At 46.6% G+C, this 18,088-nt stretch overlaps 3 protein-coding genes across 5 annotated transcripts in view; 2 read left to right on the top strand and 1 right to left on the bottom strand.

The window, feature by feature from the left end:
• Window positions 1-18,088, bottom strand: part of LOC144482781 (ER membrane protein complex subunit 4-like) — a 174,157-nt gene that overhangs the window by 3,945 nt on the left and 152,124 nt on the right. The window contains exon 1 of one of the 3 annotated variants that reach the window (XM_078201639.1): window positions 3,884-4,006. The exons of the other annotated variants lie outside the window; for them this stretch is intronic. The gene's annotated coding sequence lies outside the window, so the exon portion shown is untranslated. Of the gene's footprint in view, window positions 1-3,883; window positions 4,007-18,088 lie in introns of those variants that run through there. 3 annotated transcript variants of the gene reach the window in all.
• Window positions 1-18,088, top strand: part of LOC144482778 (uncharacterized) — a 298,466-nt gene that overhangs the window by 138,420 nt on the left and 141,958 nt on the right. The window lies entirely within an intron of this gene.
• LOC144482712 (uncharacterized) overlaps window positions 1-18,088 on the top strand; it is a 210,368-nt gene that overhangs the window by 50,810 nt on the left and 141,470 nt on the right. Inside the window, exon 5 of the mRNA XM_078201554.1 lies at window positions 10,230-10,925. Within this exon, the coding sequence (XP_078057680.1) occupies window positions 10,230-10,925 (696 nt within the window). The remainder of the gene's footprint in view (window positions 1-10,229; window positions 10,926-18,088) is intronic.

Here is an 18,088-nt window from a genome sequence, read left to right as displayed (position 1 = left end):
AACCTAACCCGCACATCTTTGGACTGTGGGAGGAAACCGGAGCACCCGGAGGAAACCCACGCAGACACGAGGAGAACGCGCAAACTCCACACAGACAGTGACCCGAGCCAGGAATCGAACCCAGGACCCTGGAGCTGTGAAGCTGCAGTGCTAACCACTGTGCTACCGTGCCGCCCAAAATGCTCCCCATTCCTAATTGCCCTTCAAAAGCTGGTGGTGCGATGCCCTTTGAACATCAGGAACAGGAGTAATTCAATCGTAAGAATGGCACAAAGGTCAGCACAGTGGTTAGCACTGCTGCCTCACATCACCAGGGACCCAGATTCAATTCTAGCCTGGGGTCACTGTCTGCTTGGAGTCTGCACGTTCTCTGCGTGGGTTTTTCTCCGGGTGCTCCAGTTTCCTCCCACAGTCCAAAGATGTGTGGGTTAGGTAGATTTGCCCTGCTAAATTGCACCTTTGTGTCCCAATAGATATAGATTAGGGGATTAGTGGGGTAAAAACGTGGGGTAATGGCGATAGGGCCTGGGAAAGATGCTCTGTTCAAGAGCTGATGCAGACTAGATGGGCCAAATAGCCTCCTTCTGCACTCTCGGGATTCGACAAGGCTGGCGCATAAAGTAAAGGCCCACGGAATTGTGGAAGTGTGTTCACATGGATTGAAAACTGGCCATCACATAGAAAACAGAAAGTTGGAATAAATGGGTCCTTTTCAGAGAGGAAAGATGTAACTAGTGGAGTACCACAAGGATCAGTTCTTGGCTCACAATTGTTCATTATTTAATTAATGACCTGGAGGAAGGAACAGAATGTAAGACCATAAGACATAGGAGCGGAAGTAAGGCCATTCGGCCCATCGAGTCCACTCCACCATTCAATCATGGTTGATTTCAACTCCATTTACCCGCTCTCTCCCCATAGCCCTTAATTCCTCGAGAAATCAAGAATTTATCAATTTCTGTCTTGAAGACGCTCAACGTCTCGGCCTCCACAGCCCTCTGTGGCAATGAATTCCACAGACCTACCACTCTCTGGCTGAAGAAATAAGGTTTCCAAATGGTACAAAGATAGGTGGAAGGACATGTTGTGATGAGGATATTTTGATTCTGCAATGGGATCCAGATAGATTGGGTGACAAAAACCTGGCAAATGGAGTTGCACTTGGGGAAGTGTGAGATCATAAAGTTAAAGTTTATTTATTTGTCACAAGTAAGACTTACAGTAACACTGCAATGAAGTTGCTGTGAAATTCCCCGAGTCACCACAGTCTGGCACATATTCGGGTCAATGCAACGAACCAGCACATCTTTCAGACTGTGGGAGGAAATCAGAGCACCCACGCAGATATGGGGAGAACGTGCAAACTCCACAGACAGTGGCCCAAGCTGGGAATCGAATCTAGATCCCTGTCGCTGTGAGGCAACAGTGCTAACCACTGTGCCACCGTGCCACCTATGTATTTCAAAAGGGAGATTATCTAAATGGAGAGGCGCTGCAGGTGATCGAAGTATAGAGGAATCTCGGTGTTCTTGCGCATGAATCACAAAAAGCTAGCAGGCAGGTTCCACAATAGGTGAGAAGGAAAATGGAATTTTGACCTTTATCGCAAAGGGGTTGGATTTAAAAGCAGGGAGGTTTTGTGGTAACTGCACAGGGTGTTGGTGAGGCCTCACCTGGAACACTGCGTACAGTTTTGATCCCCTTACTTAAACAAGGGTATAGTAACATTGGCAATAGTCCAAAGGAGATTCACCAGGCTAATTCCTGGGATGAGAGGACAGGAGAGAATAAATTGTCTGGATCTGCATTCTTTCAAGTTTAGAAGACAAAGGGGTGAGTTTATTGAAACATATAATCATAGAATGAATCATAGAAACCCTACAGTACAGAAAGAGGCCATTCGACCCATCGAGTCTGCACCGACCACAATCCAGGCCCTACCCCCATATCCCTATATATTTTACCCACTAATCCCTCTAACCTACACATCCCGGGACACTAAGGGGCAATTTTAGCATGGCCAATCAACCCAACCCGCACATCTTTGGACTGTGGGAGGAAACCGGAGCACCCGGAGGAAACCCACGCAGACATGAGGAGAATGTGCAAACTCCACACAGACAGTGACCCGAGCCGGGAATCGAACCCAGGTCCCTGGAGCTGTGAAGCAGCAGTGCTAACCACTGTGCTACCGTGCCGCCCAAGATCCTGAGGGGGGGTTGACAGGGTAGATGGTGAGATATTTCGCGAGTGGAAGAATCACAAACAAGCTACAAGATAAAGGGTCGGTCATTTCATAGAAATCATAGAAACCCTACAGTGCTGAAGGAGGCCATTCGGCCCATCGAGTCTGCACCAACCACAATCCCACCCAGGCCCTACCCCCACATTTTTACCCGCTAAGCCCTCTAACCTACGCATCTCAGGATTCTAAGGGGCAATTTTTTAACCTGGCCAATCAACCTAACCCGCACATCTTTGGACTGTGGGAGGAAACCGGAGTACCCGGAGGAAACCCACGCAGACACGAGGAGAATGTGCAAACTCTACACAGACAGTGACCCAAGCCGGGAATCGAACCCGGGACCCTGGAGCTGTGAAGCAGTAGTGCTAACCACTGCGCTACCGTGCCGCCCATTTAAAACTGAGGTGCGCAGAAATTTATTTTCGCAGAGGATGGTGAATCTCTGGAATTCTCTGTCCCAAAGGGTGGTGGAGGCGCGATGATTAGAAGTATTTAAAGTGAGCTGGATAAATATTTAATAGATCGAGGGATAGAGGGCTATGGGAAGTGGCATTGTGAAGGAGTTGAGGCCGGAATAGATTAGCTGTGATTGCACTGAATACAGTAAGAAGTTTAACAACACCAGGTTAAAGTCCAACAGGTTTATTTGGTAGCAAAAGCCACACAAGCTTTCGAGGCTCTAAGCCCCTTTTTCAGGTGAGTGGGAATTCTGTTCACAAACAGAACTTATAAAGACACAGACTCAATTTACATGAATAATGGTTGGAATGCGAATACTTACAACTAATCCAGTCTTTAAGAAACAAAACAATGGGAGTGGAGAGAGCATCAAGACAGGCTAAAAAGATGTGTATTGTCTCCAGACAAGACAGCCAGTGAAACTCTGCAGGTCCACGCAACTGTGGGGGTTACAGATAGTGTGACATGAACCCAATATCCCGGTTGAGGCCGTCCTTGTGTGTGCGGAACTTGGCTATCAGTTTCTGCTCATTGGTCACGGGCATTCGGCCTCTGATATTCGGGTAAGCGTTCTCCAAGGCGGCCTTCGCGACACACGACAGCGCAGAGTCGCTGAGCAGAAACTGATAGCCAAGTTCCGCACACACAAGGACGGCCTCAACCGGGATATTGGGTTCATGTCACACTATCTGTAACCCCCACAGTTGCGTGGACCTGCAGAGTTTCACTGGCTGTCTTGTCTGGAGACAATACACATCTTTTTAGCCTGTCTTGATGCTCTCTCCACTCCCATTGTTTTGTTTCTTAAAGACTGGATTAGTTGTAAGTATTCGCATTCCAACCATTATTCATGTAAATTGAGTCTGTGTCTTTATAAATTCTGTTTGTGAACAGAATTCCCACTCACCTGAAGAAGGGGCTCAGAGCCTCGAAAGCTTGTGTGGCTTTTGCTACCAAATAAACCTGTTGGACTTTAACCTGGTGTTGTTAAACTTCTTACTGTGTTTACCCCAGTCCAACGCCGGCATCTCCACATCATTGCACTGAATGGCAGGGTCGCTTGAAGGGCCTGGTGGCCGCTCCTGCTTCTATTTCTCGAGATCAGTTGCTGCAAGTCCCCAGTTTCCCCCAGAATGAGAAAATAAATGGAAAGGGGAGAAAGGAAAGTGTTTTACTCACAGAGACTGGAGACAGGAGGAAGTTTCCACTCCCCCAAGGTTAGGGGGTGGGATCTCCGCCGCGCGGACCCGGGAGCCCCGCCCCCACCCATTGTTCCCCTCCCCCTCGAGCCAAGGTTTCCAGGCAACCGGCTGACGGCTCCGGCCAGAGCGAGAAGCCGCTCGATGATCTCCCCGTCCCTCCCGGCCCGGGACTGCGCATGTCCAAGGGAGAGGGGATGCTGCGCATGTGCGGGGTAGCCCACCCCTTGACCGTCATACTGAGGTATTGACCAATAGAAAGCGTTGGAGGACCGGAAGGACTCTGGGTCCTCCAGCCAATCACATTTCCTTCATTGCGTGAATGCGGAAGTTGGCCAATGAGCTTCAGGCCAAAACCTCCTTCTCTGTGCAGCATCTGGGAGGAAATCCAAAGGTGTTCTTTCATCATGTGAAGGGCAGGAGGTGACCAGGGAAAGAATAGGGTCCATTCGGGAGCAATGTGGTAATTTGTATGAGGAGCTGGGAGATATTGGTGGGGTTTTAAATTAATACTTTGCATCTGTATTCACTGTGGGGGTGGGTGATGTAGGTATAGAAAGCACAGTAAGAAGTCTCACAACACGATCATAATTCTATCTCCTTCACGATAGCATTGGAAAGAGATAGGATCAGGCAGGCTAGGAAAGTGTTTCTCTGGAGTAAAGGGAAATACAGTGTCATCAGGGAGAAAATTAGACGGGTAAATTGGAAGGAGGCATTCTTGGGGAAAAGTACCGAAGGAAAGTGGAGGATTTTCAAGGAATGTTTGTCTGGAGCTCTGCATGACAACGTTCCGATGAGACAGGGGGGTGTTGGTAGGGTACGGGAACCGTGGTGCACGAAGGTTGTGATGAACCTGGTGAATAAGAAAAGAGAGGCGTACAGAAGGTTCAGAGAGCTAGGAGGTGTTAAGGATTTAGAGGAGTATACGGGATGTAGGAAGGAGCTTAAGAAGGAAATTAGGAGAGCGAGAAGGGGTCATGAGAAGGCCTTGGCGGGTAAGATTAAGGAGAATCCCAAGGCTTTCTACAAATATGTCAAGAGTAAAAGGATGAGATGTGAAGGCATAGGACCCTTAAAAGGTGAAGGGAGAAAAGTTTGTGCGGAACCGTTAGAAATGGCGGAGCTGCTTAATGAATACTTTACCTCGGTATTCACGGTGGAAAGGGATCTGGGTGGTTGTACTGCTGGTTTGCGGTGGACAGAAAGGATCGAGCATGTGGACATAAAGAAAGAGGATGTGTTGGAACTATTGAATGGCATCAAGGTTGGTAAGTCGCCGGGACCGGATGGGATGTACCCCAGGTTACTGTGGGAGGTGAGGGAGGAGATTGCGGAGCCTTTGGCGATGATCTTTGCATCGTCGATGGAGACGGGAGAGGTTCCGGAGGATTGGAGGATTGCAGATGTGGTCCCTATATTCAAGAAAGGGAACAGGGACAGCCCGGGAAATTACCGACCGGTGAGTCTAACCTCAGTGGTTGGTAAGTTGATGGAGAGGATCCTGAGAGACAGGATTTATGATCATCTAGAGAAGTTTAGTATGATCAAAAGTAGTCAGCACGGCTTTGTCAAGGGCAGGTCGTGCCTTACGAGCCTGGTTGAGTTCTTTGAAAATGTGACCAAACACATTGACGAAGGAAGAGCGGTGGATGTGGTCTATATGGACTTCAGCAAGGCGTTCGATAAGGTCCCCCATGCAAGACTTCTTGAGAAAGTGAGAGGGCATGGGATCCAAGGGGCTGTTGCCTTGTGGATCCAGAACTGGCTTGCCTGCAGAAGGCAGAGAGTGGCTGTGGAGGGGTCTTTCTCTGCATGGCGGTCAGTGACCAGTGGAGTGCCCCAGGGATCTGTTCTGGGACCCTTGCTGTTTGTCATTTTCATAAATGACCTGGATGAGGAAGTGGAGGGATGGGTTGGTAAGTTTGCTGACGACACCAAGGTAGGTGGTGTTGTGGATAGTTTGGAGAGATGTCAGAAGTTGCAGCGAGACATAGATAGAATGCAAGACTGGGCGGAGAAGTGGCAGATGGACTTCAACCCGGATAAGTGTGTGGTGATCCATTTTGGCAGATCCAATGGGATGAAGCAGCAGTATAATATGAAGGGTACCATTCTTAGCAGTGTAGAGGATCAGAAGGACCTTGGGGTCCGGGTCCATAGGACTCTTAAATCGGCCTCGCAGGTGGAGGATGCGGTCAAGAAGGCGTACGGCGTACTAGCCTTCATTAATCGAGGGATTGAGTTTAGGAGTCGGGAGATAATGCTGCAGCTTTATAGGACCCTGGTTAGACCCCACTTGGAGTACTGCGCGCAGTTCTGGTCACCTCATTACAGGAAAGATGTTGAAGCCATTGAAAGGGTGCAGAGGAGATTTACAAGGATGTTGCCTGGATTGGGGGGCATGCCTTATGAGGATAGGTTGAGGGAGCTTGGTCTCTTCTCCCTGGAGAGACGAAGGATGAGAGGTGACCTGATAGAGGTTTACAAGATGTTGAGAGGTCTGGATAGGGTAGACTCTCAGAGGCTATTTCCAAGGGCTGAAATGGTTGCTACGAGAGGACACAGGTTTAAGGTGCTGGGGGGTAGGTACAGAGGAGATGTCAGGGGTAAGTTTTTCACTCAGAGGGTGGTGGGTGAGTGGAATCGGCTGACGTCGGTGGTGGTGGAGGCAAACTCGTTGGGGTCTTTTAAGAGACTTCTGGATGAGTACATGGGATTTAATGGGATTGAGGGCTATAGATAGGCCTAGAGGTGGGGATGTGATCGGCGCAACTTGTGGGCCGAAGGGCCTGTTTGTGCTGTGGCTTTCTATGTTCTATGTTCTAACACCAGGGTAAAGTCCAACAGGTTTATTTGGAATCACGAACTTTTGGCTGCTTGTTTGAGACTGCACCTTCATCGGGTGAGTCGTATAGATACCAGGGAGCAGCTTTGTGATTCACTTCAACAACTTCACATCGAGAGGGAGGAGGTATTAATGATTTTAACTGGGCCTAAAATTGTATAAATCCCCAGCTCCAGATGAGGTGTATCCCAGGCTGCTGTGGGAGGCAAGAGAGGAGATTGCAGCGACTCTGACAATAATTTTCAAATCTTCTTTGGCCACAGGAAACGTCGTACAACACCAGGTTAAAGTCCAACAGGTTTATTTGGTCGCACAAGCCACTAGGTTTCGGAGCGCTGCTCGTTCATCAGGTGAGTGGGAGTTCATCAGGGTGAGTTGTGAGACTTCTTACTGTGTTTATCCCAGTCCAACGCCGGCATCTGCACATCACAGGAAAGGTGCCAGAGGAGTGGAGGACAGCTGATGTGGTACCATTAGTCAAGAAGGGACATAAGGAAAAAAACCAGCAAATTATAGACCAGTGAGTCCAACTTCAGCAGTAGGGAAAGTATTGGAAAACATTCTGAGGGACAGATTACTTTCCACTTGGGGAGGTAAGGATTAATCAAGGATAGTCAACATGATTTTGGCAAAGGGAGATCATGGATTACAAATTTGGTTGAACTTTCGAGGAGGTGAGGAGGTGTGTAGATGAGGGGAGTGCAGTTGATGTAGTGTGCATGAACTTCAGTAAGGCTTTTGACAAGGTCCCGCATGGGAGGCTGATGAAGAAGATAAGAGCCCACGGGATCCAGTGTAATTTGCCAAACTGGATCCAAAAGTGGCACGAGTCAGAGGGGGATGGTCGAATGCTGTTTTTCTGATGAGCTGTCTGTGTCCAGTGGTGTTCCGCAGGGATTAGTGCTAGGTCCCTTGTTTTTAGTGTAAGTTAATAATCTGGATGTGAATGTAGGAGGTATGATCAGTAGGTTTGCAGATGGCACAAAATTGGTGATGTGGTAAATATCAAAGGGCAAAGGCTTAGATTACAGGATGATATCGACGGGGTGGCACTGCTGCATCACACAACCAGAGACCTGGGTTTGATTCCCGGTTTGGGTCACTCTCTCTCTCTTTCTTCCATGTCTGCTTGATTTCCTCTGGATTCTCCGGTTTCCTCCCACAATCCGAAAGACGTGCTTTAGGTTTGGTGCATTGGCTATGCTAAATTCTCCCTCAGTGTTCCCGAACAGGTGCAACTAGGGGAATTTTCACAGTGACTTCATTGCAGTGTTAATGTTAGCCTACTTGTGACACTAATAAATAAACTTTAAAACTTTAGTGAGAAGGGCACAACAGTGGCAAAAGGAATTCAGACCTGAAAAGTTTGAGGTAATGCATTTTGGGAAGACGAACAATGTAATGTGATGCACAATAAATGGTCAGAACCGAGGAAGTACAGAGGATCAGAGGGACCTTGGTGTGCATGTCATAGATCTCTGAAGACAGCAGGACAGGGACACAATGTGGTAGAAAAGGCACATGGGATACTTGCCTTTATTAACCGAGGCATTGAATATAAGAGCAGGGAGGTTATGATGGAGCTGTATAAAACACTGGATAGGCCACAGCTGGAGTACTGTGTGCAGTTCTGGTCGCCACGCTCTAGGAAGGATGTAATTGCACTGGAGAAGGTGCAGAGGAGATTCCCTAGGGTGTTGGCTGGGCTGCAGTGTTTCAGTTATCAAGAGAGACTGGATAAGCTGGCATTGTTTTTCTTGGAGCAGAGAACGATGAAGGGGGCCTTATTGAGGTGTATAAAATTCTGAGGGGCACAGATAGGGGGGATAGGAAGGAACTTTTTCCTTCAGCAGGGGGGTCAATAACCAGGGGCATGGATTAAAGCTCAGGGGCAGGAGGATTATAGGAGATGTGAGGGAAAATGTTTTCACCCAGAGGGTGGTGGGAATCTGGAACTCACTGCCTGAAAGGGTGGTAGAGGTGGGAACCTTCACAACATTTAAGATGAATTTAGATAAGCTTTTGAAATGCCATGGCGTACAAGGTTACGCACCAAGTGTGGAAAGGGATGAGAATAGAATGGTGCTTGATGGCCGGCACAAACATGATGGGCCGAAGGGCCTCTTTCCATGCGGTAAAACTCTATGATCACCCACATTGGCAGCAAGTTCAATATCATCATCAGTCACAACCCCCCTGTATCTTCACTCACTGAAACAATCCATTTAAAACATTTTTAGTTGAGGAATATAGTGATATTTCTGTGAGGCTGGCATTCTGCATGGAGGCCTTCACGACACACGGCAACGCAGAGTCGCAAAGCGGAGACTGATAGCCAAGTTCCGCACACATGAGGGTGGCCTCAACCGGGATCTTGGGTTCATGTCACACTATCTGTAACCCCCACGACTTGCCTGGGCTTGCAAAATCTCACTAACTGTCCTGGCTGGAGACAATACACATTTCTTTAACCTGTGCTTAACCCTTTCTCCACTCACATTGTCTGTACCTTTAAAGACTTGATTACCTGTAAAGACTTGCATTCCAACCATTATTTTGTAAATTGAGTTTGTGTCTTCATATGCCCTGTTTGTGAACAGAACTCCCAGCCACCTGATGAAGGGGCAGCGCTCCGAAAGCGAGTGGCTTTTGCTACCAAATAAACCTGTTGGACTTTAACCTGGTGTTGTGAGACTTCTTACTGTGTCCAGGACAGGAAGCAGTGAACATGAATCTGTCAATCAGCCTCAATCAGCACCTTCAGGAGAATTGGGAGGGTGAATATTAGATACAGCAGAGTGAGAATGGAGGGAGAGTGTGTGGGATGGAGATTTACAGCTTTTGGGGAATGAGAGAGGAAAGAATGTTCCATAGAAACTAGAATTGTGTGTTCTGAATTTCTATCCTGTACTGACACTGATGACTTTTTCAAACTCGTTTACAGGTTATCAGAAGGTGAGGATTTACAGAATGAAATTTTGAAACAAACGTCACATTAACATCTGACAGTCACTCAATTCATCGGGACCTCAATATCATCGATCTTTGAATCTAGAAGGAGAAATGTTTCTCTGCTCTGCCTGCTTTAGAAGACTTTAAACATCAGTGCGACTGGAAAAGCACCGAGACACACACACACCTGAGTGAGAGTGTTCCAGTGCACTGAGTGTGGAAAGAGCTTTAACCGGTGACATTCACAGCGGGGCGAGACTGTACCCGTGTTCTGTGTGAGATTTAACTGACTGTTTAACCTGGACAATCCCAAGGACACCCGCACCATGGAGAAACCGTGGAAATGTGGGGACTGTGAGAAGCGATTCAAAGCTCCATCTGATTTGGAAATTCATCGGCGCAGTCACACTGGGGAGAGGCCGTTCACCTGCTCTGTGTGTGGGAAGGGATTCACTCAGTTATCCAACCTGCTGAATCACAAAGTGACTCATACCAAGAAGAGTGCTCTGATTGTGGGAGTGGATTCAAAAGCTCTGGTGAACTGGTGTCCCACCAGCGCATTCACACTGAGGAGAGGCCGTTTAGTTGCTCTCACTGCACAAAGCGATTTAAATGGTCATCCAACCTGAGGACACACCAGCGAGTTCATACTGGGGACAGGCCATTCACCTGTTCTCAGTGTGGGAAAGGATTCAGTCATTCATCCACCCTGCAGACACACCAGCGAGTTCACACTGGAAAGAGGCCATTCACCTGCTCTGCATGTGGGAAGGGTTTCACTCGGTTATCATACCTGCAGTCACATCAGCGAGTTCACACTGGGGAGAGGCCATTCACCTGCTCTCAGTGTGAGAAGGGATTCATTGCATTATCCAGCCTGCAGAGACACCAGCGACTTCACAGTGGGGAGAAACCGTTCATCTGCTCGGAGTGTGGGGAGGGATTTACTCAGTTATCCAACCTACAGACACACCAGCGAGTTCACACTGGGGAGAGACCATTCACCTGCTCTCAGTGTGGGAAGGGATTCACTCAATTGTCCAGCCTGCAAACACACCAGCGAGTTCACACTGGGGAGAGGCCGTTCATTTGCTCTCAGTGTGAGAAGGGATTCACTGACTCATCCGGCCTGCAGAGACACCAGCGCATTCACACTGGGGAAAGGCCATTCACCTGCTCCCAGTGTGGGAAAGGATTTAGAGTTTCATCCCAGCTGCTGAAACACCAACAAGTTCACGAGTGATTCCAGGGGTTGGATTCTGCTGTTATTGTCTCTGCTCTCAATTACATCCAGGACTGCATTTTATTCATTCTCACAGTAGGTCAATGGGGAGGGTCGGGGGGTTTCTTTCTGCTGGACTCGCCAGTCTCACAACTTTGTCTCCAGTGAGCTGATGCTCTTTGAGTCTTGTTTCGAATACCTGGTTTCAAATTTAACAAGGATCACAGAGTGACAGGGTGTGAGGAAGTTCAGAGATATTTAGTCAGCATTTCTGTTTGAAACTCCCCCAGATGTCCATCCAATTTCCTTTGCAATTGTTTATTGGCTCCATTTCCTCCATCCTCGGAGGCAGCAAGTTCCAGGTCATTACCATTCGCTGCATCAAAATATTCTCCCTCACATCCCCTCCTGCATCTCTGACCCAAAACCTTAAATCTGTGTCCCCCTCGTCCTTGTCCTATCAGCTAATGGGAACAGCTTTTCTTTGTCCACCTTATCTAAACCTGTCAGAATCCTGTCCACCTCTATCAAATCTCCCCTCAACCTCCTTTGCTCCAAGGGAACAACTCCAGCCTGACATCGACAATAAAGAACAAAGTAACAGAATGTGTTAATACCTGAAATCAAATGTTTAATTTCTGTTTTAAAGATATTGAGAATATATTGTCCTGGACAATAAAGGAATTGGGATAACTCAGGTGAATGAACACAAAAAGATGCTGGAATCTGAAACAAAAACAGAAAATGGTGGAAAATCTCGGCAGATCTGACAGCATCTGTGGAGAGAGAATCGAGCTAACATTTCGAGTTTTCTCGACTGCTGAGATTTTATGCGTCTATTTTATTTTATAATTGAGGATTTATAGGAACCAGTTAAATGTGGAAATTTTAAGCCTGGACGAATTTGGAATAACTGTGAGAATTTTATCGTGTTGTCACCTCAACCCCAGATAAAGAACAAAGATTTTGCAGGTGGTAACGTGTTTGGTATTTTAAAGCAACAAAGACTAAATGTTGCCTATAAAATCAGGCCCAGGAAGTTGGCTTAAAAAAGGTTGTTAGAATGAAGGATCTTGTATCTTATTTCAATCAAGGAGTTGTGAGCTTGTAGTGCTCTGTCGCTTTAAGAAGCTATCGCTGTGAGAGAGAATGCTGAGGATTCATTGTTTGAAATTTACGAGCTGTGAGAATCTGTGTGTTTCGTTTGTTTTGTGTGGATGTTTGTAGATGTGTTTTATCATTGTTTTGGGCTACATTTGTTAAGGTTCATCTTTCTGGGGAATTAACCTCACCTTGTGTCTTTAATTAAAGGCATTTCTGGAAGTTTAAAAACAGAACCACAAAAATGCTTCTGGTTATTGTTGTTGTAAAGAACATGCTAAGTTTCTCTGCTTGTGTATGAATGATATTTGTGAATTGCTTCAAGCTTTGAGGTTTTCTGTCTGTGATTTAAATCAAACAGATTTTTTTTAAAACTGTAATTAATAAAGCTTTTTTTTTCACATTATATTTACTGGCCAGAGACAGGATTCCAGGATATTTTACTAAACATGCAGGAATTTTAATCCGGATACAATTCACCCATGTGAGAATGAGGGTTTTAATTTGTCATGGTTATTTAAAATTTGACACATGTGAAATGATTCTGACCAATCCTGTGTTGGACTGACCTTGGGTTAAACTTCCTGTCAGGTCCAAAGATTTATTCCTGATGCAATTGACACAATGAAAAGGAAAATTCTAGGATTGAATACTGAAGGAAAAAGTTTAAAATGTGGGATTATTAAATAGAAATGATTCCCAGACCATGTGGTCATTAGATTAAAACAAAGGAAGATCCTGATGTCCATTTAAGAACTTTTAATCCACCCCTTTTCAAACCAAGGGAGTCTATGTACCAAAGAAAGCCCATGGATAGTAGATAAGGGGGTCTGTAAAACATCATGATGGGGGCACCTATCTGTTCATGAGATGATCACAAAGCCCCATAATGCTCAGATACTAATTTCATTGGACCGATATATAATTGATGTAATCTATTACCATTCTGATTGGATTGTGTCCAGCCAGGATGGGCTGAGTAACTGGATAAGAATTGATAGTTTTCTTTGTTGGGGGAGTTGCACATGGTCAGCCCCTGTGGCTTCTCCTCGCAATATACTGTTCATCGATCGAATCAGGATTGAGTGTTGAATGATTCTTCTGAGTTCATTCCCCCCAACACACTGGGTACATTACCACTTCAGGGCGGCACGGTAGCACAGTGGTTAGCACTGCTGCTTCACAGCTCCAGGGTCCTGGGTTCGATGCTCGGGTCACTGTCTGTGTGGACTTTGCACATTCTCCTCGTGTCTGCGTGGGTTTCCTCCGGGTGCTCCGGTTTCCTCCCACAGTCCAAAGATGTGCGGGTTAGGTTGATTGGCCAGGTTAAAAATTGACCCTTAGAGTCCTGAGATGCGTAGGTTAGAGGGATTAGCAGGTAAAATATGTGGGGGTAGGGCCTGGGTGGGATTGTGGTCGGTGCAGACTCGATGGGCCGAATGGCCTCCTTCTGCACTGCAGGGTTTCTATGGTTTCATCCTTGGGAGTGGTCTGATAGGCCGTGGTCCAGACTACATATGGACTTTGGAGGACCTTTCATGAATCACGTGTTTGGTTGTTGTAGATGCGCATTTGCAATGATTGGAAGCACAGATCATGAGTAATATTCCAGCTCCTGTGACAATAGAGAAGCTCTGTCAAATTTTCACAAGCCCTGGGTTACCAGATTGGCTTGTTTCAGATAACGACACTCTGTTTACAAGTGAGGTGTTTCAGGAATTCCTGTAAAGGAATGGTCTACACCATGTGCGTACTGCACCATTTCATCTGGCTACAAATGGTCTTCATGATGTGGAGATGCTGGCGTTGGGACTGGGGTAAACACAGTAAGAGTTTAACAACACCAGGTTAAATGCGAGTGGCATTTGCTAACAAATGAACCTGTTAGACTTTAACCTGGTGTTGTTAAAACTCTTACTGTACAAATGGTTTGGCAGAAAGAGCTGTTCAAACTCTGAAGGAGGGATTGAACAGAATGGCAGGCGATACTTTATGAACAAAGCTCTCAAGATTTTTGTTCCAGTTTCACATCACACCACCATCCACAACCGGACTCTCCTGCGGAATTTTTAGGTAGAAGGTTGAAGTCTCATCTGGATTTGCTTCATCCAGATCTCAGAGCAAAAGTGAGCAGGAGACAAGAGAAGCAGAAGGAGGGACACGACTACCGCGCCAAAGAGAGGCAGTTCAAACCGGGTGATCAGGTTTACATCAGAAATTTTGGCAGTAACCAAAGCTGGATACCGGGAATAATTTTAAACCAAAGTGGTCCAGTATCTTGGGTGGTGAGACTGTAAAACAGAAGAGTTGTTCGCAGACACCAAGACCATATTAGCTTGCGGTGTGACCCCGAGTCAGGAACAGTTTCAGAGTCAGCAACCATTACTGAGAACATGGCAGAGGGTCATGCTGCTGTGGATGTTCACCAGGAAATGGTTCCAGCTTTGCCAGTTGACTCTGCTGTGGGAGTGGAAGAGGAATGTTCATGTACAGATTCTCAAACTCCCTCTTCACCTCCCATTCCAGAAACACCATTACAAGATTTACCAGTGGTATTGTACAGGTCGCAATGCAACCACAAAGCTCCTGACAGACTTCCGTATTGTTAAAGACATTACTTTGTTGTATTTCTGTTCTGATGGGGGATTGAAATTTAAGGGGAGGAGAAGTGTTACAGAGTGTTCTTCACAACCTCTCTCCCTTCTGAGCACGTGCAGGCTTTGGGCGGGGTTTCAGTCTGCAAGTCCAGGCTGGTTCCAATGCTCCTGTTTCCTTTTGTTTGCCAATGATTTTGAAACTTTGTTATTTATTTATATAAAGAACATCCTGCTTTTAACAATGCATTTGACTACCTTATTTGTGACTGAAGTTCCCACAATTGTAAAGCAGGAGATTAGTTAAATGGACAGCCTGAATTGAGAGACAATTAAAGAATAAATGATTCATTAATACAGATGTTAGGCTGGAAATGTAAATTTGAACACAAAAGTTTATAACGTTTAGAATTATAAAGATATAAAGAATGGTTAAAATGCTGTGAGAATTATAAAATGTTCCCTTCTGAAGCCAACAGAATAGAAAAAACAGATAACAAGACTTGTTAGGATGGCCTGGTGGCACACTGGTTAGCTCTGCTGCCTCACAGCGCCAGGGACCTGGGTTTGATTCCCGGCTTGGGTGACTCTGTGGAGTTTGCACGTTGTTCCCGTGTCTGCCTGGTTTTCTTCCGGGTGCTCTGGTTTCCTCCCACAGTCCGAAAGATGTGCTGGTTAGGTGCATTGACCATGCTAAATTCTCCCTCAGTGTACCCGAACAGATGCCAGAGTGCGGTGACTGGGGGATTTTCCCAGGAACTTCATTTATTAGTGTCACAAGTCGGTTTACATTAACACTGCATTGAAGTTACTCTGAAAACCAGCATGTCTTTCGGACTGTGGGAGGAAACCGGAGCACCTGAAGGAAACCCACACAGACATGGGGAGAATGTGCATACTGTGACCCAAGCCGGGAGTCGAACCCAGGCCCTAGCGCTGTGAGGCAGCAGTGCAAACCACTGTGCCCTACAGAGAGGTGTTGGGAGCTGTTGATTTTACAAGTTATCCATGTTTTCGGAGCCATCGCTTCATGTCCTGGTCTGAAAAGGATAGAGAGAAATCTGTTCATAAGATCTTGGAGCAGAATTAGGCCATTCGGCCCATCGAATCTGCTCCGTCATTCGATCATGGCTGATGTGCTCCTCATCCCCATGTTCCTGCCTTCTCCCCATAACATTTCATCAGTTCATACATTCAATTGTTAAAGCTGAGCTTTCTCCTTTTACTGTTAATCGATACTTTCCTTTTTTATCTTTCTGACTTGTTACATTTTTAATGGTTAATAAACTTCCTGAATTCACCATTTAAAGTATTCTTTCAAGCCACATGGTTAAGTCACTGGAACCTGGTGTGATTTACAGTTATGGAGTTATTGTAAACAAGAGAACCTCATAAGTCTTAGTTCAAATAAATCACCATTCTCACAAATGGAATGCTATCCTTTATTCTGAGAGAAATTGAACATTGAAGTAAAGATGTTCTGCTTCAGTTATACAGGGTGTTACTGAGACTGCATCTTGAACACCGGGTGCAGTTTTGTCTCCAATTAAACAAAGGATCGTAGGATCCCTGCAGTACAGACGGAGGCCATTCTGCCCATCGAGTCTGTACCAAACAGCATCCCACCCAGGCCCTATTCCCATAACCCCACACATTTACCCTGCTAATCCCCCTGACACAAGGGTCAATTTAGCATGGCCAATCCACCTAACCCGCACATCTTTGGACTGTGGGAGGAAACCGGAGCACCCGCAGGAAACCCACACAGACATGGGGAGAACATGCAAACTCCACACAGACAGTGACCCAGGCTGGAATTGAACCTGGGTCCCTGGTGTTATGATGCAGCAGTGCTAACCACTGTGCTGCCGTGCTGCCCCATTTTATAAATACCATGGAAGCAGTTCAGAGGAGATTTACTAGATTGATTCCCAATCCAGTAGTGTGAAATGTTAACTCTGTTTCTCTCTCCAGAGATGCTGCCAGACCTGCTGCGTTTTTCCAGTCCTTTCTGTATTTATTTCAGATCTACCTGTCGTGGGGGGAAAAACACTATTTACTATCCAGGATAAAATAAATGTCCTTCATCAGCTTTTGTGGATCATTTCAGTGGCAATGTGCTCTCCCAGGCTCAAAGAGCATCCGCCCACTGGAAGCAAAGTCGTGCGATCGGCCAGTCCAGCAGAAAGAATCTCTCCTACCCTTCCACTTCACCAACTATAAGAATAAACATGGTTCAGTCCTGGATGTGATTAATGGCAGGAATAACAGCAGAATCCAACCCGTCATCACTTGTGAACTTGCTGGTGTGTCCGCAGGCTGGATGGCTGAGTGAATCCCTTCCCACACACACAGCAAGTGAACGGTCTCTCCCCAGTGTGAACTCGCTGGTGTATCCGCAGGTGGGATGACGTTCTAAATCTCTTTGAGCAGTGAGAGCAGCTGAACGGTCTGTCCTCAGTGTGAATGCGCTGGTGAATCATCAGTTCCCGAGAGCTTTTGAAATCACGCCCACAGTCAGAGCATTTAAAGGGTCTCTCATTGGTGTGAGTGAGATTGTGGTTCTGCAGGCTGGATGACTGAGTGAATCCCTTCCCACACACAGAGCAGGTGAACGGTCTCTCCCCAGTGTGAACTCGCTGGTGTATCCGCAGGTGGGATGATGCTCTAAATTTCTTTGCGCAGTGAGAGCAGCTGAATGGTCTCTCGTCAGTGTGAATGCGCTGGTGGATAATCAGTTCCCGAGAGCTTTTGAAACCACTCCCACAGTCAGAGCATTTAAAGGGTCTCTCATTGCTATGAGTGACTTTGTGTTTTGACAGGTTAGATAACTGCGTAAATCCTTTCCCACACACCAAGCAGCTGAACGGTCTCTCCCCAGTGTGAATGCGCTGGTGAACCATCAGTTCCCGAGAGCTTTTGAAATCACACCCACAGTCAGAGCATTTAAAGGGTCTCTCATTGCTGTGAGTGACTTTGTGTTTCGACAGGTTGGATAACTGCATAAATCCTTTCCCACACACCAAGCAGATGAATGGTCTCTCTCCAGTGTGAACGCGCTGGTGTCTCTGCAGATCGGGTAAATGAGCGAATCTGTTCCCACACTCAAAGCAGATGAACGCTCTTTCTCCAGTGTGAACCAGCCGATGTCGCTGCAGATGATATAACCGAGTGAATCTCTGCCCACACACAGAGCAGATGAATGGCCTCTCCCCGGTGTGACTGCGTCGATGAATTTCCAATTTACAGGGAGCTCTGTATCTCTTCCCACAGTCCCCACATTTCCACCGTTTCTCCATGGTTCGGGTGTCCTTGTGACTCTCCAGGTTAAACAATCAGTTAAATCTCACACAGAACACGGGTACAGTCTCTCCCCGCTGTGAATGCTGCGATGTATTTTCAGGCTGTGTAACTGGTTAAAGCTCTTTCCACACTCAGTGCACTGGAACACTCTCACTCGGGTGTATC

Source organism: Mustelus asterias, unplaced genomic scaffold, assembly GCF_964213995.1.
Source record: "Mustelus asterias unplaced genomic scaffold, sMusAst1.hap1.1 HAP1_SCAFFOLD_42, whole genome shotgun sequence".
NCBI classification, from domain to species: Eukaryota; Metazoa; Chordata; class Chondrichthyes; order Carcharhiniformes; family Triakidae; genus Mustelus; species Mustelus asterias.
The sequence above is the reverse complement of the archived record's forward strand: the minus strand, read 5'-3'. Positions and strand labels throughout refer to the sequence as shown.